The 23771-nt window shown below is 42.0% G+C and overlaps 2 protein-coding genes and 1 long non-coding RNA gene across 9 annotated transcripts in view; 2 read left to right on the forward strand and 1 right to left on the reverse strand.

Moving 5' to 3' along the window:
- LOC125965747 (uncharacterized) overlaps positions 1-12888 on the forward strand; it is a 31496-nt gene extending 18608 nt beyond the window's left edge. Inside the window, exon 5 of one of the 2 annotated variants that reach the window (XR_007479945.2) lies at positions 5255-5388. This is a non-coding gene — a long non-coding RNA (uncharacterized lncRNA). Of the gene's footprint in view, positions 1-5254; positions 5389-11576 lie in introns of those variants that run through there. The other variant, XR_007479944.2, reaches the window with a different exon arrangement.
- Positions 12889-13979: 1091 nt separating this feature from the next.
- foxq2 (forkhead box Q2) lies at positions 13980-16869 on the reverse strand. The gene is made up of 2 exons (XM_049726262.2): positions 15744-16869; positions 13980-15080 (listed from the first exon to the last, which is right to left on the reverse strand). Exons 1-2 carry the CDS (start codon positions 16143-16145, stop codon positions 14715-14717), a joined length of 768 nt encoding a protein of 255 aa, XP_049582219.1. The 5' UTR covers positions 16146-16869; the 3' UTR covers positions 13980-14714.
- Positions 16870-17607: 738 nt separating this feature from the next.
- Positions 17608-23443, forward strand: pias4a (protein inhibitor of activated STAT, 4a). 6 transcript variants are annotated; one of them, XM_049716494.2, is made up of 11 exons: positions 17608-17751; positions 19319-19700; positions 19927-20011; positions 20097-20138; positions 20271-20361; positions 20459-20587; positions 20645-20750; positions 20837-20910; positions 21002-21162; positions 21332-21483; positions 21565-23443. In XM_049716494.2, exons 1-11 carry the CDS (start codon positions 17710-17712, stop codon positions 21834-21836), a joined length of 1536 nt encoding a protein of 511 aa, XP_049572451.1. In that variant the 5' UTR covers positions 17608-17709; the 3' UTR covers positions 21837-23443. The 6 variants fall into 6 exon arrangements, with proteins under 6 accessions (XP_049572451.1, XP_049572473.1, XP_049572500.1 ...); XM_049716516.1 differs by lacking the exon at positions 17608-17751 and adding an exon at positions 18177-18318; XM_049716543.2 differs by lacking the exon at positions 17608-17751 and adding an exon at positions 18270-18318 and having other exon boundaries at positions 19583-19700.
- Positions 23444-23771: the final 328 nt, after the last annotated feature.

Genomic DNA, 23771 nt, shown 5'->3' on the forward strand with positions numbered 1-23771 from the left:
TTTTATATATTAATTGCCTCCTAGATCTATTTTAATAAAACAAAATACATTTATTTTCCGTGTGCGTGTGCCTGTGTGATTGCGTGTGAGCGTGCGCTGTCGCGTCAGTGTGGTATAGATTAGTATTACACGTATTTTTTGTAAATGTCCGCAAAATTGAGCATGATAGTTAAATATAATTTAAATAATTGCAGAATATGGAATAAGATTATATAAATATCAAGGATTTTGTACAGTAGTACGGTATAGTTAGGCTCTAAATATTCATTGTGGAAATGTTCCTAATGAAGCGTCCATTGAGTGTGAACATGATTGACTTGATAAAAATCCTACACAGTGCATTTAATATACGACAGGTAAGCAGATAATATCTATTGGATATAAAAAGTCTACACACCCTTGTTCAAATGCCAGCTTTATGTGATAAAAAAATATAATATTTTTGACCATTGATGTGGCCAATACAACAGAATGAAAAAATATATTTTCAAGAGTTAAAGTAAAAATCAACAACTATAATATAGTTGCAGATGTTTGCACACCCTCATAACTGAATTCAATCACATGTTAAATCAGAGTCAGCACTGCTACTATTTCAAATGCCTATCGTGAACCCTTCAAAAAAGCTCTAGTATGCTTTGCTTAATATTTTTTTCTGTTTTCACACAGAATCCTGGAGATTTTATGATAACACTAACTACCGTTTTGAGTTGTTCATAATTCCCTTCACCTCAGTTCCAGCTCTAGGAAAACAACCTCAAAGCTTAATGCTGCTTCCACAGTGTTGTGCTTGCACCAAACAATTGGTTTCATCACATTAGCAAAATATCAGAAAGGCCTACTAGAACAACAGAACTTTATTTGAGGTTAATCAGAGGCACTTTAAAAGGTGTCAGGTGCACGCCGACTCCCACTTAACATGAGTTTGAATGTCATTGGTTGATTCAGAGCAGACCTTGTTAAAAGACGGTGTGTACACTTATGCAACCAGATTATTTCAGATGTTTTTCATTTTACCTTTCCAAATAGATATAATTGAATTTCCAAAATAAATGGCATCCCCAATGGAGTTCTCCATAAGCTTGATTCTCCTTTTGTGCAGCGGATGTGTTGGATTAAGCATGTGCATCCTCTATTTATATACATTCATAATGCCTCATAGGTTGGAGCTTAGGCTCATTCGATATTGTCAAGTATTCGTATGATCCCGCAAGCTACTTAAGAGCATTATTCACGCTTCGTCTTCGTCTGCAGCCTTCACCCCTTCCTCCCCACTCTTTAATGCTAACGCTGGATTTATTAGGCTTAAGGAATAGCCGGCACTTCTTCCTCAAAGGGGATCACACATTAAGTGTAGATCAAAAGATACGCTCTTAAAAACACAGACTAACGCCTCGTGCAAAACACTTACTCGTTCCTTTAAGTGGTATGATTCTTTGCCTTTTTAATCAGCCTTTTGTTTCACGTTACAGTGTAATTCCCGCACAGCAAAGCTATTTGTTATGGTTATGTGAAGGGGGGAGGGGGGGGGGGTGCATATCTGCTTTGGAAGTTGTCTGTTTTGAGTGGAATATAGAAATAAAAGAGGAGGCGGAGATGTATTTTCAAGTTTTTTTGTTCTTTGACATGAAACAGTGACACGGCTGCAGGGAAAGTGTCAGCTTTTGCACAAAACACCAGCTTTTTGCCTTTTCTTCTTTTGGCACTGATATCAAACGCTCGCTGCAGCTTGCTGGTTTTTCCTCAGATGCTCCAGATCACAGTTTTTTTTTTTTCTATCAAAGGTCAATCCAGTTCTAATAAAGCCCTCCAAAGGTCACATATATATACGTATATATATATATATATATATATATATATATATATATATATATATATATATATATATATATATATATATATATATATATATATACATATATAGTTTACTCAATTGCAGATGGGAAGATACGCTCTAGGGTTTATTCAATGTGCTATATTGTCATATGAGAAACACTAATATATATTTTTTTAAATCATTAATTCCCATGGGCCACATATGGCCCACGGGCCGCAGATTTCCCAGCCCCTTTCCAATGGTGGGAAACGTGTATCAGTCTGAATAAAATGTCCAGTCGTCTTTTGCTTAATGAACCCCAGCAAGCACCCAAACAAGCACCCACCCGCCTGACCCATCCTTTAACCACCCACCCCGCTCCCACAGTGGAAATCCCGCCCTCCACACCCGATAGAGCACCCGTTGCTAGGCGACAGAGGGAGAGATGGATTGAGGAGACACAGTCAATCAATTCTGCAGAGAGAGAGAGAGAGAAAAAAGAGGGGAGGGGGGGGTTAGAGGAGGCTCAAGATGGTCTCCTCACAAGCATCCATCTTTGTTAGCGGCGCCGCACCTCCAAAGATAAATAAAATAAATGCATCTATGCAGCTGTCCACCCTTCCATCTCGGTCCCACGCTTGTTTTTTTTAATACTTCTATCACAAGAAACGACAACGGGCATGTTGTGATTAACACACCCCTCGCTACACTTGCATTGTGTGTCGGCCGCTCTCCATTAGTCAGCGTAGCCCACGCACACACATGCAGATGCCCTGCAATGTACCACATGCCCCTCTTTCTCTCACTGGAAATGTGTGTGCGCGTGTGTGCGTGTGCACGCACGCTCAGCAGCGGGTGTTGAGCTCATCGACTGAGTATTGATCCCAGCACTCACCTCCCTGCAGTCAGCTCTTGTCCTACATAGCATGCCCTGTCTGATTTCTCCCCTAATGGCTTTTATCCAGCTCCAATCTTTATTTAAACTGAAAAGTAGGAATTAGCACCCACTTCTGTCCAAGTCTCTCTCTTGCTTAGCGTTTTGCTGCTTTCTTCTTTTTTTAAACGGCACATCATCATCCTGCCTGAGTAAAATATCTGCAGTGAATCTTCTCTCTCTCTCTGAATATTTAGTTCCTGGACACTTTATTAGGTACACCCGTATAGGGTCATTCAATTAAATTTTCAATTTTTGGCAATACGTATACAGTCAAAGTACGTTCTTATTGATTATTTTTAAAATTTTTACAAAATAATATGTTCGGCACAATAATAATAATAATAATAATAATAATAATAATAATAATAATAATAATCCTTGTAAGTATTATGTGTTAGCATTAAGCTAGTTGATGCTATGTGGTTGCTCCAAATCTGAATTTGAAAATCTTTTCAATTTGGAAATTGGGGGAATGCTTGTTCCGTTCTCTTTCTTCTCCCCATTCCAATGTGCTGCCAATACGGCAAGAAGACAGCCATAACTCATCCATATCAGCTGCTTACACCCTTCACCTTTTTATCGTTATGGCAACGTCTCCTCCCGCCATCGAGCGTCATTTATTCTGCCCCGACGACTTTTCGTATCGACGCGCCTTGGCGACCAAACGATGCCCCTCCCACCCCCACATGGAGTTGAGGGGAAGTGTGTCGGGGGGGGACCCCCCTCGCTGTGCCATCATCCGTTTTCGATGGCCGGTTTGATTTGTTGTTCGCGAAGGGAAGTGACTGACCAAGAGAGAGCAGAGCAACTCTTATCTAGACCCGGCAGGAATAAGACACATCACGCTATCTGTGCTGGCACACACAATGGGGATTAATTGATCCCCTAATACCGTAGCTAAATCAATAGCGACCTAGCATTCTTCTTCAGTAGCCAATCACGCGAGGTCTCTGTGGCCGCGGGTTGACGGACAGTATCGCAGAGGTGAAGCCGACAGGAGGAGTCCATCGGAAGGCCGGGAGCCAAGGCTGCGGCCTTCCTCTCCGAGCACAAATGCTCTTACTGAAGATACTTTGGGGTGTATCAGAGCATAATTTCTGATACTCTTGTATGGAATCTTTTTAGATTGTGCAGCGGAATTTGGAATTCAGTGAGTATCGGGTCATTTTGTACACTCCACCTTATCTGCAGCCAGCTTGGATTCATCTCCATTAGACTCTCCCGTCTCCCATCCTTCTCTCCCTCCCGCCCGCCCAATCGTTCCCGTACTAGCCAGAACCTTGGCATGGTCGAGCTTTCCCACCAACACTTTTTTTCACTCACACAAGCTCGTATAATAACAGGCTAAAAATATGCCTTCGCTTCTGTTTTTTTTTTTTTTCCCCCTCTCTCTTCCTTGCAGTATTGATTTTGCCCAAAGCATTGTCTATGGCGAGAGAAAGAGAGAGAGAGAGAGCTGGAGAGACAAATGAAGTAGGAAACAACTAGAAAACAAATTACTTTCTACACACCAATGGGTGACAAATTAAAGGAGAAAACGATCTAAGTGAGAAAAAGACGGAATATTGTAATTGGGGTTGAATCTGAAAATATAAATGAAAAAAAAAAACGTTGTGTTTTTGATTGAATGTGAAGAAACTCAAACTCATTTTTCGACATCAATTTGACGTATTTGCTCAGGCATTTCATATTGCGAATGTTCTAGAAGATCCTGCAGGGTTAATTCACACACTTAGCTACTATTTTATTTTGCACTACATCCTCTCAACTGGACGTCACAGTGCACCAAAACACTCTCACGCAGAATGATTCAATAATAAGCCGCTGCAATGAAAGAAAGCCTTTACTATGGCAAATATGTTCCAAATGCAGCTTTTCGGAGAAAATGGTTGGGCTCTTTTGGCACTGGTGTGTAATGGGAATGGAGAGAGCTGATCAATAAGGGTATTGATTGCTGCTGGCTTGAGTCTGGGGAATTGAGAGTGAGAATGGGAAGGGGGGGGGGGAGTCGAAGTAGAAGGTGGTGTGGGGGTTGGCTACCAGGTTGAATTTTTTGAAATGCTCTGTTGCAGAGATGACAAATAGTCGCTTTGAAAGGAGGGAGACAAAGACGCTGGTCAGTCATTTTGGAAAATCAACAACAACTAGGAAAACAATTTATGTCAACACTGCTTTGAGAAATGCAATTTGAAAACATCAAGAGTTGTTTTTTTAGGGGGTTTTATTCTCGCAAGTACGAAATGCAGTTTTACAGAAGTCTGAATTGTGCAAGTATGTTGAAACAATTTTTAAAAAAATAGTGTAGTGGTTCACATAGTTGACTTCCATGCAGCTGGGGTGAGATCATAGTTTGAATTACACTTCCACTCCGGCCAATCCTTCAAACTGATATTACATTTGCCCTCATCAAATCCAAGATCAATTCTCATTTACAAAAAATATGCATTTAATAACTTCACCTTCATTTTATGCCAATATCATTTTTTTTTCCTTCATTCCAGACCATCCTCAGCAGTGTTTATCTTTATAGTCACCCACATAAACCTCAGACATAAACCCGAGCTGTGAGTGGAGTCAAACCATCAAATCTGCGCCGGGCATAAATGAGATATAATAAAGTTGAAGCCTAAATAAAGCTCCAGCCCGCCTGTGTTTTGTTTTTTTCTGCCGCCCTCGGCGGGGCACCGTCTGCTTACTAATGCTAAAAAACTCACTTTCAGTTTGGGCACAAGTTTAGGATGGAAAGCAGACAAATGATTAAATTAAGGAGAGAAGACATGTTGGATTCCACTCTATTTTCTTGAGACTAAAGTTTAAAAACAACAGTTCTGAGATGAAAAATCAAACAAAAGAAGTCAATTGAAGAGAACATTTTCAAAACAATAAAATAAGTCTAATGCTGTGTTCAATGTCAAGAAATAAAATTGGATTTTTGTCAATTGGAGATGTTTGAAGACTTTTTGGCTGACTCCAAAATCAAATATAACGCTCACCTGACACACAACGGTCGAACCAATAAAAAAATGACTATGAGAAGAACTATTTGAATGACTCCAGATCTCCACAAGGATCTTCCAGAGTCCATTTTGTTAGTTTGTGAGTGAAACCAAGTACACGGGGCATCATGCATGTGGGGGCTGTAAACAAGACGTTAGATCGCAGATGCGGTTAGCGCAGCACTCAGTAAACACCCCCTGAGAGGAACCTATCCCTCAGTAAAAATTCAGCTGTAAATAATGTATTGAATGCAAAGTTAAGGTCCGCGGGGAGATATGGATGGGCTCATTACTCTTTTAGTTCGCCGGGCCTTTTACGCCGTCTGCGCGCCTCTCCGCAATCGACTGACCCTCGTTCTGTTTTGATTTAAAGATGCTTTTACCTGCGGATATTGTTGTGGATAGAAGTTTTTTTTTTTCTTCTACACACGGCCCAGGGGTTTTTTTTTTCAGATGGTGCCACCACCTTGTTGCACGTGTGAGTGTATGCACTGTGTATTATCAGGGGCCCTGCGTCCGGTCCGGGGTGCATTGATCCCCGGAGCAGGATGTCAAACATTTTAACGGCGATTCGGTCTTAGTGCAAGTGGGCCGTTAATGCATTAAAAATCGTTTGGTCCCTAACTGTCCAGAGCAACACAAGAATACCCCCTATTGCTGGAACACACCTCAGCCTCCCCCCCTCCTCCCTCCACCTCCTGTTTCCAGCCACGTCCCTCACATCCTCGGTCTCAATCAATCTTTACGACACCCGGTTGCATCTCGCTAATGTTTCCGGACTTGACCGTATCCCCGCTCAAAAATTCTTAATTAAGCCCGTTCTGTATGTTTACCGTTGGGCAAATGACAACCTGACGGGGGCTAATAAAACAACATTGTCAGGAGCACGGGCGTTGACCTCGGCTTATCTACCTCCATCCTCCATATTTTCTACCTCACAGGCTTTTGGATGGTGGGTTGCTTGGTCCTGTTCAACGTTGTCCATGTGACTATTTGTATAAAAGCAGGGGTGAGGAACCTGTGGCTCGGGGGCCAATTATGGCCTGCCAAAAGCATTTCATCCTACAAACTAGTGGGACTTTTATTCAAAGCCCCAAAATACAAAATTTCCCTATCCATCCATTTTCTGAATTGTTTATCTTGTTTGGAATCACAGAAAGATGAAGCCCATTTTATCAGATTACACCCTGAACTGGTCACCAGTCAGTCCCAGGGCATAGACAGAGACCAATCAACCATATATTATATTTGTACGGCCAAACAAATGAGCAGCTTCATTCTAAAATGGCTTTGTTTTTAATGCATTTTTGTTTCGCTAATTAAGAATGACACCATCTACCGGTCAAGGGTGGAATTACACCAAAAATAAATACGCATTAGACCAACATGGCATTTTTAAGTGCACAAAAATATACAATATAAAACATAAAAAATTGTAAATGCTATTCTGCCCACACATCAGCAACTTATACAGTAGATACAACACAAAAATACAAAATAGACATTTTGTACATGTTATAAAAAGTCAAAATAGAAAAAAAAAAGTTCTCCACCCGTTCCGAGCGTTCAAATGTCATTACGCTCGACACATCTCTGTAACACAAGCTACTGGCTTCTCATCAGCGTTGATTAAGATTCATGCAGCCGCCTTGCCTGCATGTCAACTCTTCCAGCTATGAGTCATGCGCATCAGCATCTCTCTTCATTTGGCTATCGACTGGCGCTGTGTTCTCACATCGGGGCGATCCATAGAGCACCGTGCGGCGCCTGTATTATATCTCCATTTCTGTTGGGTTTTGTACAGCCGCTCCCGTGAGTCCGCTTGATGGAGTGGCGGAGAGCCGAGAGATGTTTAAGCAACAAACCGCAATGCCAAATGGAATGACCTTATCATTAAATGATTGCAATATTAAGTCTCCGCTTCATAAATAAAGCAAAACGAGCCCATTTGAAATTAACAAGGGTTCATCGGCAGTTCACGTCATCAAACTGGGAATTCAGTAGACTCATTATTGCAAAAGAAAAGGCCAGAAGATACTAACGTGTTCGATAAAATTAAAATGAATTTTGCTGAACTTTACTTTGGGTTATTATTCGTCTAACTTTAGCATTTTGTCCTAATCAAGCAAAAGAGGCTACTTAATATTCTAAATGTAGATATATTTATTTTTGCTGGATAATTGAACTAGGAGATTTTTTTTCTCTCACATTTTTGAAAGTTAATTATTATTACTTAGGGTACATTTTCTGAAATATACATTACTGGCCAAATTTTTTACATTTACACTCGCAAATCTAACCCAAATCCATTTACTTCCCACACGAATGAAATGTGATCTGCCTAAATAGAATACCATTTTACTCAAAGTGCAGCCAGTAACTCTAAATGCACTCAGCACTTTATTGGCTGTAAAATCCGTTACAAGGAATTAAGTGAAATGACACACAGACACTGTTTAAGCAGACCTTCTTTTAAAACAACGTGTTATATAAAATTGACTTTTTAATTGCTTGTGTTATAAGTAGTTGTATCTTTCCACTCATTAAATGTGAAATTAAACAACTAAGTCATTTTTGTCATATTTGTTGTAAAGTCAGCCACCGTGCAAGGAACTGGCTCATATCTCCAAAAACTCACTTGACTTGTATTCCCAGGCAGACATCTGCTGTATGCAAAAAGGCCTCAGTTTGCAAATGTGCGGACAAGAACTCCTGACACTGCACTCGATGTCGTGTGTGTGTTCGAATGTTGCGTTACATCAGCTGACAGGTGTGAAGCCCCTATGGGGCGCCACTGTTGCCGTCTTCCACTTGGCTAAACATGTTCGCCACATCGGAGGTGTAACAAATCCATTCCTGGCTGCCAGACTGAGAAAGCATGTGTGTTTGAGTGTGTGCAGGTGATCACAGGTTTTTTTTTTTTTTTTCCCTCAGTGTGAAGTGTCGGCGTCTTTAGAGTGGTTAATAAGAGGGGAGGTTGAGGAGAGTGTCAGGCAGGCTCTGGTGAAGAGTCCTCAAGCCTTTCACTTGTGTGTCGCGTTGACACCTCTTAACCTCGCTCTGTCGTCTCTCTTTCTCACACACACACAGACACACACTATTGACACTTGCCACCTATAGAGCTGCATCCACTGTAGTTATATTTGTCTTACTATACAACTTTTTTTTCCCCCAACGTGAACAAAATATGTCTTTGTCACCGACTAGTGTAAGTGGCATGGAGGTCAAATGAGAAGAGGTCAGAGTTCACGGTGTAGTGGGTCCTGTTAAAATACCTTTTAGCCTCCTTCAGGGATATTATGTAATGGCTCGGGGAATTAGCTCTGGCTCCGGGTTGGCTGATTTGTGGCGTGTGATATACATGCCAGATGTTTATTCATTCGGCTTTTTAGGAGAGGGGTCAAGTTGATATGCCTCTTGTTGTTTGAAGCATATGAATTAAGACTAAACAACAATTTTGATCTTTTAGGGCCACCGTACATCCCTACATATATTTGAGAAAAAAGTGGTTGAGCCTAATCAATGTATTGAAAGCATTTGAATATCAATACCACCAAATGCGTTGTATTCAATCTTTATTTTTAATACAGTGATAATAAGCGTATTAATTTTAATAAGCATCCGTTCGATAGCCTCGGAATGTGAGCGATGGTGGCCCATTTTTGCACGCCATTGATCACTGCCTTTTCTTCCCTCTTTGTCCCTTCTCCTCCACACACATGCACACACACACACATGCGTACACACACTGTAAAATTCATCCTTGGGCAAGCTAACTGCGCGCACCACCTTTTATCAGTCCACAACTGTTAAATTAATAAACTGATATTGACGAGCTATCAGCCCAGGGTGGGGGATAAATAATTTGGGTAACAGAATGCTCAAGTCACATGACTTTAACACACACCATTCTGTAATTATTCCCCACGAGGAACCGAGTAAACAAGCAGAACACACAAGAAGAATCATAAGGTGCATTAATTGCATATTCAAATTTAATTGCTGCTCTATAAGGTCAATAAGCGACAATATTGTGAAAATATATTCGCATCTATAAGTACAGGTATTGATGTCAAAGTCGTTAAATTCTGGAATTTTCCCGTGTGGGACAAATAATAAAACAAATAAGATACTGTTTGAGTAGTTTTCATAGAATTTCATCAATAATGCTAAAGACGTACCACACTGAATTTGAAATGTAATTCATTGTAATGATATTACAAATAATACACTATTTTCTTTAATTAATTTATAAATGGTAATTTTTTTTTTTTTTAAATATACAAGTTATATTCTAAAGTAGGTTAATGTTTTTCTAGTCTTTGAAACCAAAATGAAGTTCCAGAAGATTGGAGAAGGTACACTTAACCTGCATATCCATTATTATTTATGTAATGTTCTTTTTTGTGGCATTTCGGTTTAGTGGTGCGTCGTGAGAATTTTCTAATAAGTTTGGCAACGTTACATTTTTAAATTGTTGTGTCCGGTGATACGCACAAAGACAGATGAATCTAAATCATAGAAAACTATAAATATCCCAGCATATGAGATACTATAGCCTTCAAGGCCATGGGAATATAGCGATCATTACGAGCGGCGATCATAATCATCACCGTAGCCAGTGTTAGCCTGGCAGACATCACCGCAGTTTACCCAGAAGGCCGTTGCAGCAGCAGCAAATGCAAATTTATACGATATTGAGCTTTTCTGCTATTTTGCCGTGAGCGAGGAACACACATACACGCACATATACGCACACACTACCTGCTGAAGTGCAATGTGTGACGCAGTCAGATGAATTTCCTGCAGCTGATGGTCAAATGCAAATGGTGGAGAAAAAAAAAAAAGGAAGGGAGGGGTGGGGCGAGTGCAAATCATGGAAGTGCTCCTGTCTCCCTCCGGCCATTGCTGACCTTTCGCCCCCCTAGCCATGGTCCTAAATGTCAGAGGTCACCCAACGGGGTCAGCAGGGAGTAGCACTGGCTGAAGATGTATCGCCATGGCAACACTCAGCCCATAAGAGATGGGGAGTTGGAAGGGTTTTTTTTGCCTCATGGACTGAAATTTCTCTAACACACATGCGTATGGTTCGAAATTGCAAAATTTTTTTTTTCTACCAGCGGGAATCTGGAAGCTGGGTTGAATTCAAACTTTCATTTTGTGGTGACTCAAAATATAAGAAGTAAATCTGCAGCCAGTATGGTAACCCAACTTGGACAAATTACATCATACAGTCACGAACACCCAAATTTATATCAGATTTTATTAGTTCTTAGTCTTAATTTTGTTTTATAAATTGGGCTAAAGTGCTAATACGCATTTTCCATGAAGACGGCGGTTGTCTCCTCCCCTAATTTATTTAATTAACAAATTATAATTATAAAACAAAAAGTCCGGATATGCTGAACCGAGAGAATAGAGCGGCCCACTTGAATAGCTTTCATGTGTTTTAGTGAAGAGGCCCAGATTTCATTCTGATTTTTTTATTTTAGCATGTATAGCGTACAATTTGCGACGTTTTTAATGCTCGAGAGGTTGGAAAACACAAATAACAAGCATTTTTCGTTGTACCTGTGTTGCGGACCTCAGACGTACCCAATCTTGTGTCCAGCATCACTGAACGAGCATTTGCTTGCATCTAGCGACATCTAGTGGCCGAATGAGATTTTGCGTGCATTCTGTTCGGTGCATGAGGAATCGGGAGAGACGGAAGAGGAGGAGATAAGGTGTGGAGGGGAAGCCCAGGAGACTTGCGTTTATCCCGAGGGAGCTCCTCCGGTCGATGGCTCGTCCCACCATATGTCTGATCACAGCTGTCAATCAACAGGTCAAGGCGGCTCATGGGGATGCAGGCCACTGCAGAGAGATCAAACAACGGACCTGAGGGATGACAGATACAGATGGAAGGAGAAAAAAGGCAATAAAACATTGCCTCAAAGATGGTAACGATGCACTGGGAGGCAAATTATTGTTAACAGTAATCTGCAGAATAGGCGCCTCGCATTGCCATCGATTGACTATTAAAGGGCCTTTGAAGGGAGACGTGCTATTGTTCATGGCGGGACATGAGGAGAAAATAGCAGCTGGTTGGTTGGGCTGCTTCTGCTGTGTCCTAGAAGCCTTAAATAGTGCTCTGCCTACTTCTTGCATGTAATCGGTTCGGAATAGACAGGCAATTTCAACTCCTGCTGCTTCTAATATGCCCACTCGTCTTTCTTGGGGGCAGCATTTTACACTATTCATCCATCAGACACTTTTTTGTGATATGTTTGGATGTGATTTTTTTCCCATCTTAAAAAAAAACATTTTATTTTAATATGAACTGTAAATTAAAAATCCTTGCCTATTTAAGATACTGTTCCTTCTGTTAGTCCCATTATGGGAACATATTTATACACAATAATGATAATTTGTGGGAATGTATTCAAACCACATATTCTAATATGATAGGTTTAATTGTTTTAAAATTAGAAATAGTACCTCATGGTACCTGGTTTTGTCCATTTTGGGGCCTTTTCGTGTGTGGTCAAACTGGAGGAAAATCAGCCTTGGAATGCTGCGCATTCAAAGACGGCCATAATGTTTCATCGCCATCGCAGCGGGGTTGATCTTCTTAGCTCACTCTCTGCTAATCAGGAACATCTTTGGGCACTAATCTATGCACCCCCTGCACCCTTCCGCCCATCTTATTAGATTAACAAAATAGCATATACACACACACACATACACACACACGCACACACACCTCGTGACCTCATTTGCCTTGAAATGTAGTTACACATTGTTTGAAACGTGTTAAACTTCCTCTAAGGCTCTACGAGCTTGTTAAAAAAATAAAAAGATAAATATCATGCAAACTATAATTGCAGCAAGGGATGTGTAGTGTGTTTGTAAAATTGCTTCAAGCATGCACTGGTTTGCACTTCAGAATGTGCAAATGGCTTATTCAGAGTGCACCAAAAAAAGTAGTGCCAAGGCGCAGTACAGATGGAAATAGAGATGGAAATAATTCAAGCACAAGCTGCTAATTATTTTGTAACATGGGCTGCATTAGAAAATTAATAGGAGGCCGAAAACCTCTTCTAACTATGGAGATTTTTTTTTTTTTTTTTTAGTATTGTGTGTGTGTGTGTGTGTGTTCGTGTGTGTGTACACTTAGCAAACATATGCAACCAAATTAAAGCCTTAAAGCTGGTGAATTGAAGAGGATTTGAAGCGGAGAGCAATTCATGGGAATTAAGCAAATTAGGTCTCCAATTAGCACTTAACATTGAATAGGCAGATTTGGTCGACCGACAAGACCTCCCAACCCCCCACCAAAAAAAAAAATTAATTAGCCAGATTTGATGAGTATCCTAATTCATCACGGTCATCATAACATCACACATTTTGCTCTTTCCTTCCAAATCCCTCGTTCATGCTTTTATGATCAAATTTCACCCCAAATATTGCCTTATTGGAATATTTGATTATTTGTCGTGACAAACAAAGTTGACAAAAGTCAACGCCTAACCTTTAATCCTCTTAGGCAGCGTAGATGTAAATACCAATCACAGCCAGTCCGAGAGGAATTTCACTATTGATAATAAAATAGACATCAGTATTGCAAAGCTTCTTTTAATTAACAGTGGACTTTGTTAGCTAAAAAAAAATAATGTCATCAGAGGCGTTCTCAAATTTTTAACCGATTGAATGTGATTGAGATTGTGATTAGATAATGTCTTTGTCTTGGTGAAGCAGCATGTGGCTCATTGGCCAAAATTGTGTGTTTTCTCCCCAATCCAATGAAAAATTCTTGGTGTTTTCTATTTATTAGATTAAATTATTTATTGTCACAATAACCCAGCACGATGTTGTGTTTTTGCTTCATGTTTCCTCACCGATGAATGAGTGACCTCGCCTCTCTCCATCCTTCCCTTTTCTCAGCCCCTTCCCCTCTTTCTTCAGCAGTGGTGGCGGATTACGGCGCGTGATAATCTTCCTCTTTCTTGAAACTGCTTGGGATTGCCCAGATTATCCGGCCTCATACACTCAGGAGTCGGCTTTGGAAAACCCACAGCCCCGGCCCCTGGCGCCAGCCGCCGATTTGAGTCTCTTATGCGGCAGGAGATTTTGCATCCCGACAGCTTTGGACTAATTAGCATGTGACGCCGGGTGGCGGTGTTAGCAGCGGGCTCACTTTTAGTGCCTTCCTAATACACACACACACGCACACACACACATAGATGCCCACAGTGATCCCAATGTAACAATTTAATGTGATTTAATATTGCCTGAACAAAACATTGTATTTGCTTTATTTAAAAAAAAAATGTTTACAGGCAAGTGCAATTGGCTTCATATATTTTAACTTTGGTTATTTATACAAAATTGCGTACAGTAGTGTGCAAAATTCTAATTTTCCAGTCGCTGTGTCTTTAATTGGCCCATGATCTGTACTAGTTATTATTACAGTATTTCAAATTAAATACCATAATTTTTTGACAGATTCTAAAAGTTCCCATTCCAACAGACAACTTCACATATGCCTGTCAAGTTTTTTGTAATTCTTTGGTGTGTTGCAGTAGATCGGCTTCTTTAACCAACTCATAGAAAAAAAAAAATCACAGGCTGCACTCTCAAAATTAAATCTTCAATATTATACCAAGAACTGAAGACTGTTCAAATTACATCACGGTATCAGAAAGAAATATTGGAGTAACAATCAAGTTGGAAATTGTGCCTGCTTAAATTCTCATAGACCCAAACAATGTGAGAGAAAATACAAATTAAATCATTATACCAGAAAATAATTTTAATATTTTAAAAAAGTTACTTTTTACTCACATTTTGTGTTTAACTTTTGTTTTGTTAGACACTTGAACTTTTTATAAACAAATATCAATAGCGACATGAACAAATCTTAACATTCCAGTGAATCAATGCCAAACTGATCATAATCCCGCTAAATTATATTAGTTCATCCTTAAGGTCCAGAGACATGCAGGTCAAGGTGAAAGCCTGGTACTTGGACACTGGACCAAGGCCAGTAGAGTCTTGGAGCCAAACAGGGTAACGGGAGCGCACGGGTCTGCGGGCAGCACCAGCAGGACGCTCGCTGATGACGGGCGAGTTGATACGACGAGCCGAGGGGCAAGAGCGGGAGCTGCCCCGCCGCCCTGCGAACCCTCCGTCGCGTCCTCCGGCAATGATAGTCCCCGTTGGAAAAGTCCTTGTAGTTTGACGGATGGACGGCCCAGAAGTGGCCTTTACCGTTTTCGCTTCGTCCGGCTTTGATGAAGCAGTCGTTGAGGGACAGGTTGTGTCGCACGCTGTTTCTCCAGTTTTTATCCTGCCATGACACAAGAGTTGACAAAAAGGCCATGGTTAATTCCAAACGGTGGGCGTTAAGTTGATCTCCTTTGGGATGTCACCTTGCCCCGTTCTTGGCATGGCTCGCGTGAGGATGGCGTGTCAACACGGGGTATGATCTCGACAAGAGACGACACCCGGCGTTACGTTTTTAGCATGTCAAACCGGGCGATCAAGCGTAATCCAATAGACCCATCTTCAATCTGCCACACCGCCTAGCGCACCTGCTAAAGGCGGGAAGCGGTTTGCAACCTAGCAACCGGATTACATTATTTGCCAATTTGCCAACAATGGGCTCGCGCTTAATTGTTTAACCACTCAAGACAGATTACTCGAGCCAAGTAGGTTGCTTTGTTTGCGAAAATGGCCCGACAACAACTTTACGTCTACCGTCTGAAGATTGTTTAACGAAATTCTCCGAGACGCCAGATCATCAGGTGTCAATGATTATTTCCGATTAATGTTATCGCGTCGTATGGTGATTCCACTAGATGGCAGAAGAAACCCATTCATACAACAGAAGAAGTCATTTCACACATTTGAAATGAGATATCATTCTGGCATCGCTTTGACGTTTTTTGTCATGATATTTTTCAAACAAAAAGGTTTGAAGGAATAATGACGAGGTAGGAGTGGAAGATACCTTGCTCTTGAAGTAAGGATAGTGGTCCATGATCCACTGATAGATGTCACACAACAGCAACTTCTTCTGCTCCGACGCCAGGATGGCCTTGGAGATGAGCGCGATGTACGACTGGTTTGGTTTTTCGTCGCATATGGCGGCAGCGCTCATGTCCTCCTCCCCCTCCTCTCGTCGTTCTCCATCCCCCTCCTCTCTTCTGACGTCCCTCTCTGCTGACCTCTCCTGTACGGCGACCACCTTTTTGGGTTTGCGACCATCGAGCGACCTCTGCTCATCCGTCGGTTCAGAATCTTTGGCTCCCTTATTGAACAGGAGGTAGTCGATGGTGAAGCTCAGCCCGAGTCGCTCTCTGCCGCTCTTGTCCTCCGTCCTCGTCTCCGGTGTTAAATAACTAGCACTCATGACTGACAACTCGTTGGTTACCTTTCAGCTGATAGGTTGAAATTGCTCCGCGTACTTCGGAGAAGTTTTTACAGCATGGCCCGATCGATGGTTCACCCTTGGCTGCTCTCGTCCGAGTCGTAGCGTTGACAAGATTACCGATAAAGATGAGCTTCTCAACTGTCGTTAACCTTGATGCGCTCATCGACGACACGATCTCAATCGCGTGCAAAATGACGTCAGTCCGTAAAGGTTAAACGCGGCGGGCTTTTTTTGAAACACGAAATTTTTTAACCAAGCGTCGAGACCTCTTCGGTTAGCCTGACTTTCCACAATCCTCCTAAATCAAAGTTGGGCTTCACACTATTTATATGACCACAAATTGATCCCTCACAGAAAGGGGCAAAGGAGGCACAGGGGAGGTCGAGGTAGGGGGTCTCAATTTAGGCGGATTATTTTTATTAACCTAAGTAAATCTGTGTAATTACGGGAGATTAAACACTCAGGACTGTGCGAGACACGGAGCACCGGGGATGCATGCTGTAGAGTCAAAGGCCCTTTAGATGCCACTGTTATCCTGTTAAAGTTGTTTTGGCCAGTTGGGGAGGCCGTCCAAAGACTTACTGCAATTACATTGGAGCAGTAATTAAACTTTTTCCACCATTAATGTAACTTACAAGCTGTGCAACTACTTGGAAAAAACTTTGGAATCTTTGGAGGAAATCTAAAAAATAAATAAGGTGATCGTCGTCTTTAGACTTAACTTCTACTTTTAAGTAAGTATTCTTTATTGGGTACTAAATAGGTTGATAGATATTATTTTTGTATTGCATTTAGTTTTTCTCTCATTGAGTTTTTATTTAATTATAAGTCTGTAATCTTTCACTCAGTCAATAAATTATGTCCCTACCTATATTGCCTGTTAGAGTTGGTTGTTTATTTTTATTTCTTCTATTAACTGTGTGTATTCAACCACGTGAGTCCTTTTGGTGAGAAGTGCTGTATGAACATAAAATAATAATCCATATGTACTATTATATTTGTCTCTGTTTATTTGAAGAGTTGTAAAATCAATTGCACATTTCTGAGTTTGACCTGCGTTCATCACTGCTATTTTCTGGCAAATTGTAACTGTGCAGACAATTTACTGTGTCGGTTTAACCCGAGGGAGGAATTGGACCATGTTGCCCTCTTCTGTTTCAAATGAGGAACTCAAAGTGTCCTTTAAGGCCAATTTTAGTCCGTCTGTTGCAAGTATAATCGTAGTAATGATCAATAACTTTCGTAAGAACTGCAAACAATAAAGAAATTGAATGTACAAGTGCATATGATGAGCAAAGTGATGAGAAACGAAGGACTTGGTCACGCCCTATTGTGTCAGCGTCACACCTTTGAATAAAGAGCGTTACTTTATTGGCCTATTTTAACGTGGAGTGGGCGGAAAAATAAAGTACAGGGCGTAATGACACAATATTGCTATTCTATCAATTGATCAGCGGCGCTCGAGGGGAGTATCTTTGCTATATACTGTCGGAAAACCAGGAGTGGATCATAAAATGGAGTGGATAACAATTCGATTTTCTATATGAATCTATTTTTTGGAAGCAAACATGACACCGCGTGGAATGTGAGTTTGGGCACCGCCTGGCAACGTGTCGGCATTGGAGAATAAATGTTATATTGCTGATTCCGTGTATTTTTTAACATGTTGGCCGCGTTGCAGACAAAGCACCGAGTGCACATTTCCACAGCCCGGAGTGGATTTTGTAGTTCGGACGGGATTCGGTCGCACCATGCGACCTGATCCACTTGACATCCCGCGGTTTACAATCAGGATGGATTTAAAGTCAAACTGCGGCTCTATTTGAGCAAACTGCGATATTATTAACACGTATAACCGTGAATATTTGAATGTTGTCACTGGTTGCGTTACGAGTGGACACCGGGGCCTAATTTGGAAAAGAGACCCGTCTCTTAGTATTTTTTAAAAAAGTTACACTGTAACTTTAAAAGACACTGGGTCCACCCATTTAGAAAGAAGCGCTCCGGGTCCAGGCGAATACTACTCAGCGATTGGCCGAGAGGAACTGTCTGTCAAAAAGAATTCGCAGCCCATTGGTGAAACACTAGCAGTCGGCTGGGACTCTCGCGGTACTGCTGCGTGAAGATGGCGGCCGAACTGGTGGAGGCGATGGCAAGTAGAGCCTCATTCGCTTTAATTTAATAGGAAGCCGGGCGCGGGAGTCTATGTCGATCACCCGGCGCCGACGCCGAGTGCCACGGCGGCTTTGTGTAAAACCGACATAAAAGCGCGTACTGTCACGAATGTGGCGTAATAGGGTCGCGGCGAAAGCGACTAGCCTCTTCTGCTAACGTCGCTTTCTATCCAGTTAACTTAGCAAGCACGAAGGGTTAGCTTCCTAGCATCACGCTGGCTCCAAAGAAGACGCCGAAAATGAATGATGGCCATCATAGCGCACTTGAGGTCGTCTGTGCAATCTCACTTTTATACGTTCATAATTGCTTGTCGCTAATATTATCTCTTGTGTTACGCGCTTAGTTTGGCCAGCTATGCACCTGTCAAAACGCTCGCTTGCCATGATTGAGAACCGAAAAGGCAGTTTTCTCAGCACAGCTAGCCGGCTCGCAGCGCAGCTTCCATAGATAATGTTTAAATGAGGGTGCATTGGAACGGAACTAACTTAGTGTTCCTTTCTCGTCAAATAGATCAACCATATGATCTATTTGCAACTTGTTGTCAGTGTTTAAACATTGTTTACCTACCGCTGTTGAGTTAGCACCGCCGATGCTAATGTCTTCCATGTAAACATCGGTAATACTTTTTACATACTCATGCGCTATTTTTTTTAATGGGAAATATATAAAGCACATAATGTCTACATGGTGCCAAGAAAGCTTTTATTAGCACCACATTTGACGTAAGTAACATTTCAGTATGGATATAAACGCTTTTCAATGCATTGTATATTGTGTTGGAGGTAAATGAAGTGGCGCATGATTATCTGTCAAGTTCAAGACGTCAGGAGTGCGTTTTAGTGAGTTATTTACTCTATTGTCTTTATATATACAACATTCATCTGTGCTGTCATGGCCTTAATATATTTATCAATTTTTTTTAACTAAATTATCACAAGGAATTCTTGTTTTAATCAAATATTTTCTTGTCAATCCAGAATATGGTCAAAAGTTTCCGGGTGTCCGACCTGCAGACACTGCTGGCCTCCATGGGGCGTAGCAAAAGCGGCTTAAAGCAGGACCTGGTGGGCCGGGCGTTGAGGCTGGTCCAGACAGAATACAGCCCCGAGCTGCTCAAGAACGTGCGACAGCTCTACGAGTCGCGCTTTCCCAGAACGTCCGGATGGCTGGCGGCGCGGCGACCGGAGGGTATCCCTGTTTCTTACTCGTCGCTCAATTCTGCCCCGTCTGCCACCTCTCAGGGCGTTGAATACATCAACGGCATCTCCAAACCAATAGCCACGGCGGCACCGGAGGTCAAACTGGTGCCACTGCCCTTCTATCAGACTTTGGAAACACTGCTGCCACCTACAGAGCTCAGTGAGTATGCACTTACCCCATACGCAGGAGTTAGGCAACTCAAGTTTTGAGACAAGAGTGCACTAGGTGTAGTATGTTGCACATAAAGTGAATGTCCCTTTCTTTATGAGAAGCTGTCTCTCTTTATGACAAGCTGTCTCTCTAGTCTAAAGACATTACAGAGGAAAAAGCCCCTGGCTATTGAATACAGATATAGGCTATAACTGTTGTTGATGTGTTTTGACAGTTGCCCAGAATAACGAGAAACTGCAAGACAGTCAGTGCATATTTGATTTAACACCAAGTCAAGCAGACCAAATCAGAAACGCAAGGTAGGCATGTGGAGTGTTTCCCCCAAATACTTTTTTTTTGTCCTTTTGAGCCTGTGGTATAACTTGATGTCTTTGATTATTGCAGCGAAATTCGCCCAGGAATTAGATCGATCCAAGTGGTTCTTAGGTAAGAATAAAGCGCTAATAAATTGTATCACTTCAAATAGTCTGAGCCAGCACATCATACTAATCATTCACTGAAATCAAAATCATTGTAGATTGTTTCATTCTTACACTGGGAACCTTTTCTGTGTTTCAGAATATGTTACACGGACTCCATTGGGGTTCAGGAGGACCAGTATCCTCCCAACATCGCTGTTAAAGTCAACCAGTCTTATTGTCATGTTCCTGTGAGTTCTAGTAGTGTGCGACAGAAATATCTCAGGGTTTGTTTAAAAATATATATATAAATAAATAAAAGCTCACTCTTTGTCATTTCTTCTTCAGGGCTACTATCCATCTAACAAGCCTGGTGTGGAACCCCGCCGGCCTTGTCGCCCTGTGAACATAACTCCTTGGTTGCATCTTTCCACCGTCACCAACAGAATCACTGTCACCTGGGGAAACTTTGGAAAGGTCTGCGTTCACGGAAACTCATTTTGATGGCCGTATACTCATGACTTTGCTTTTCAGCGGTACTCGGTGGCCGTGTACTTAGTGAGGATGTTCACTGCGGCTGATCTCTTCAGCCAGCTCAAGCTCTGCTCCGTTGAGAGTGCAGAGCGCTGTCGTGAGCGCAGTGAGTGTTAATCTTTTACTTTTCTATCAATATCTTGCCCAAAAAGGTTTGCGATAATGTTTTTTTTGTTATGTGTTTATTTGTAGTTCAAGACAAGTTACGTTTTGACCCGGAGAGTGAGATTGCCACTACAGGTCTTCGGGTTTCGCTCATTTGTCCAGTGAGTAGTTGATGTTGATTTAAAGTTCTCTTCACTGTTTTCCTAATAAGAACAATGACTTTAATTCTTGCACACTTCCTTGTCTCCTCAGCTGGTAAAGATGCGGATCGGCGTGCCGTGTCGAGTTCTAACCTGCGCCCATCTACAGTGTTTCGACGCAGTCTTCTTCCTGCAGATGAATGAGAAGAAGCCCACGTGGACCTGCCCCGTGTGTGACAAGCCGGCTCCCTTTGAGCTGCTCACTATTGACGGGTAAGCCGGTGCCCATTTCAAAAACGCTCCAACACTCCTAATATAGTACTTCCCTATACTACTTGGAAATAACCCTTTTTTTTTTTTTTTTTTGGACAACATTTTATCGCCACTGATCTCATTGTCCTACAAAATCAAAAATAGCAAGGGCTCGCTATGCATGTTCCAGGTTGATGTCCGAGATCCTGAAAGAGACAAACGAAGATATCGAGGAGATTGAGTACCTGACTGACGGCTCCTGGCAACCCATCACCGACGACAAGGAGAAGGAAAAGGAAAGAGAACGCAGCGACACGCCGGAGTTCTCCATGGTCGATATGTGTACGTGGAAAGCACTCGTTCTGGATTCACATTGCACAGATTTTTCCGGAATGCACTTGAAGTGACACTGAAACTTTGCAGGTGTTCCCGAGACAAACGGCCACTCGCCAGCCCACAGCAGCACCAGCCTGTCGGGCAAATCCGGAGGGGGCGCCACGGCGGGCGTCGTCAGCGGAGGGCCCGCCGCGCCGCCCGGAGGCGTGGTGGTGGATCTGACTCTTGACTCGTCCTCTGAGGAGGAAGGTGGCGGGGGCGGCGGCGGCGACAGCGAGGACACTGAGGACAGCGCCGACAGCCCCGCCACTAAGAGAGGCCGATACAACTACGACAAGGACTTGGTCACCGCGTACTGACCCCCCCCGCAGCTACTCAACCCCTCCCTCGTCCCCTCTCATGGCTTTGACAAGGACGGGGTTGAAAGCACGGAAAATGGAACAGTAATACACTAGACACAGTGACCCCCCCTCCCCCTCCTCCCTATCATCAAAAAACATCACAGCCTTTTAGCAGTTCCACACTCGCGTAACAAACCTTCAGTCTAGCGTCGTCAAGATTCCCGTTTGCACTCGACTTGACCACTGGAAGCCGACAACTTTTGGCTCAACGTCATCCTGCAGCCAATACTGTATTTCAATGCATTGCCCCCTCCCCTCACGTCCTACGAACCCCTTTCTTGACTTAATCTTTTTTGCTGTCTGACCAGGAAGAAAAAGCTCTCCACAGCACCGTGCATCAGATTTTTGGCACATTTGAGCTGTTTTTGCTACTCAGTTCAAGGTGGAATGGAAGAAAAAAAGAAAAATGGCAAAAGAATAACATGAACGTGATGCAAACCTCTCCTGTGGCATGAATTTTTTTTTTTTTTGGGTTAGAATTTAATTCATTTTAATTTTCAGTGAAGATCATCACTGACCCGGATGTGTGAAAATTTCCATTTCCTTGGTTATTTTATTTTGCCCCTTTTTAGATTGAGAAAAAAAAGAAAAACTACCTCAGTCATTACACTCTCAGCAGACTAATCTGAACGAGTAAAGGACAGACTCTGATGGCCATTTTACACTGGATTATTATTTTTTTCCTGTTTTTAATTACATTATTCTATGCAGGTCATCTTTAGTCGCATCAGTGCTGTTGGCTTGCTTCTACTTTTGAGATCTCACAGGAAATGGTTGAAGTACTGCAGCCTTTAGCTGTACAGTTAGCAGGAGAGGCGCTCTGCTCTGCTTGTTCCTCTTTATGCGGAAGTATCTAAATTATTCACAAATGCTGTTATCCTCGCCCACTTTCCTTGCATTTATGTACATTCGATTGCATTGTTCAGTTAATGAACCTTGTGTGTGGTTTGGAGCTTGAGCGGTCTTCATCTTCATGACTTTGCTGTTTTGCAGTGGCTTTCAAATGTCTTGACTAATCCAAACACAAGCAACGTCCTCCACCCGCAATCCTCAAATTCAACTCATAGGACTTTTTAATTTGGGACCCGGAGCCGTTTGCACACTTTTTGTTTATTACTTTAAAGCCATTGGATAGTGAGTATTCCTCCAAACACCTGCTACAGCACAAGGACCAGGAATTGGGAACGTTGGACACTCGTTGGGCCTAACAGGGAATGTTGATAACTCGATTTGGATTTTGGTTGTAAAATTAGTTTAATCTGATCTTCCAGCTTGTTTCACACCCTCACTCGTTCCTCATAATCTGTCTCCAGGTTATTCTCGGAAGTCCCCACCGGTGTAGATTTGCTTCTATGGAACTGAGCCAGATGTTTTCTTTTTGGGTGAGGGCGAGTGCGAGGGGCCGAGTGTCTGGTTGTGACTACAGTACGTTGTGGCATCTTTTACTGTAAATGCATAAGGTTGCATGGACAGATGCTTACAATCCATGATGTAAATGTTTTTCTTTTGTTGTCGTTTTTTTATATGTTCATATTAAAAGTCAATAAAATTTAAATGATATTTTATTATTAAGACTCAAATTGCTTCCAGTTGTTCCGACAGGCAAAACCAGAAGGGAAGATGATGTCTGAGGACTTAAAGGGTCTGTGGTTCAATTCCAGATGATCACTCAACCTTGAGGATATGATTGTACAATTGAACAAAGATGGAATTCTAACAGCTGTAATTGGTGTATGGAATTAAAAGTCCAGTTCTCTAAAACTTGGCTGTTTTTTTATTGGGATCTAGAAACTGTAGTGATATATGTCTTCATGTGATGTGTCATTTTATTGTCTTAATGTTGCAAAAATGTGAGTATATTTATTACCTTCATGTTCAGTTCCCTTATATGAC

Source organism: Syngnathus scovelli, chromosome 10 (genome assembly GCF_024217435.2).
Source record: "Syngnathus scovelli strain Florida chromosome 10, RoL_Ssco_1.2, whole genome shotgun sequence".
NCBI lineage: Eukaryota > Metazoa > Chordata > Actinopteri > Syngnathiformes > Syngnathidae > Syngnathus > Syngnathus scovelli.

Coding starts and splice junctions, on each gene's coding strand:
- foxq2 (XM_049726262.2), bottom strand. CDS start 16,145: ATGAGTGCTAGTTATTTAACACCGGAGACGAGGACGGAGGACAAGAGC. Junction 15,081..15,743: donor ATCCTTACTTCAAGAGCAAG/GTATCTTCCACT, acceptor GTGTCATGGCAG/GATAAAAACTGGAGAAACAG.
- pias4a (XM_049716494.2), top strand. CDS start 17,710: ATGAATCTATTTTTTGGAAGCAAACATGACACCGCGTGGAAT. Junction 20,588..20,644: donor CCTGGGGAAACTTTGGAAAG/GTCTGCGTTCAC, acceptor TTTGCTTTTCAG/CGGTACTCGGTGGCCGTGTA. Junction 21,484..21,564: donor GTTCTCCATGGTCGATATGT/GTACGTGGAAAG, acceptor GAAACTTTGCAG/GTGTTCCCGAGACAAACGGC.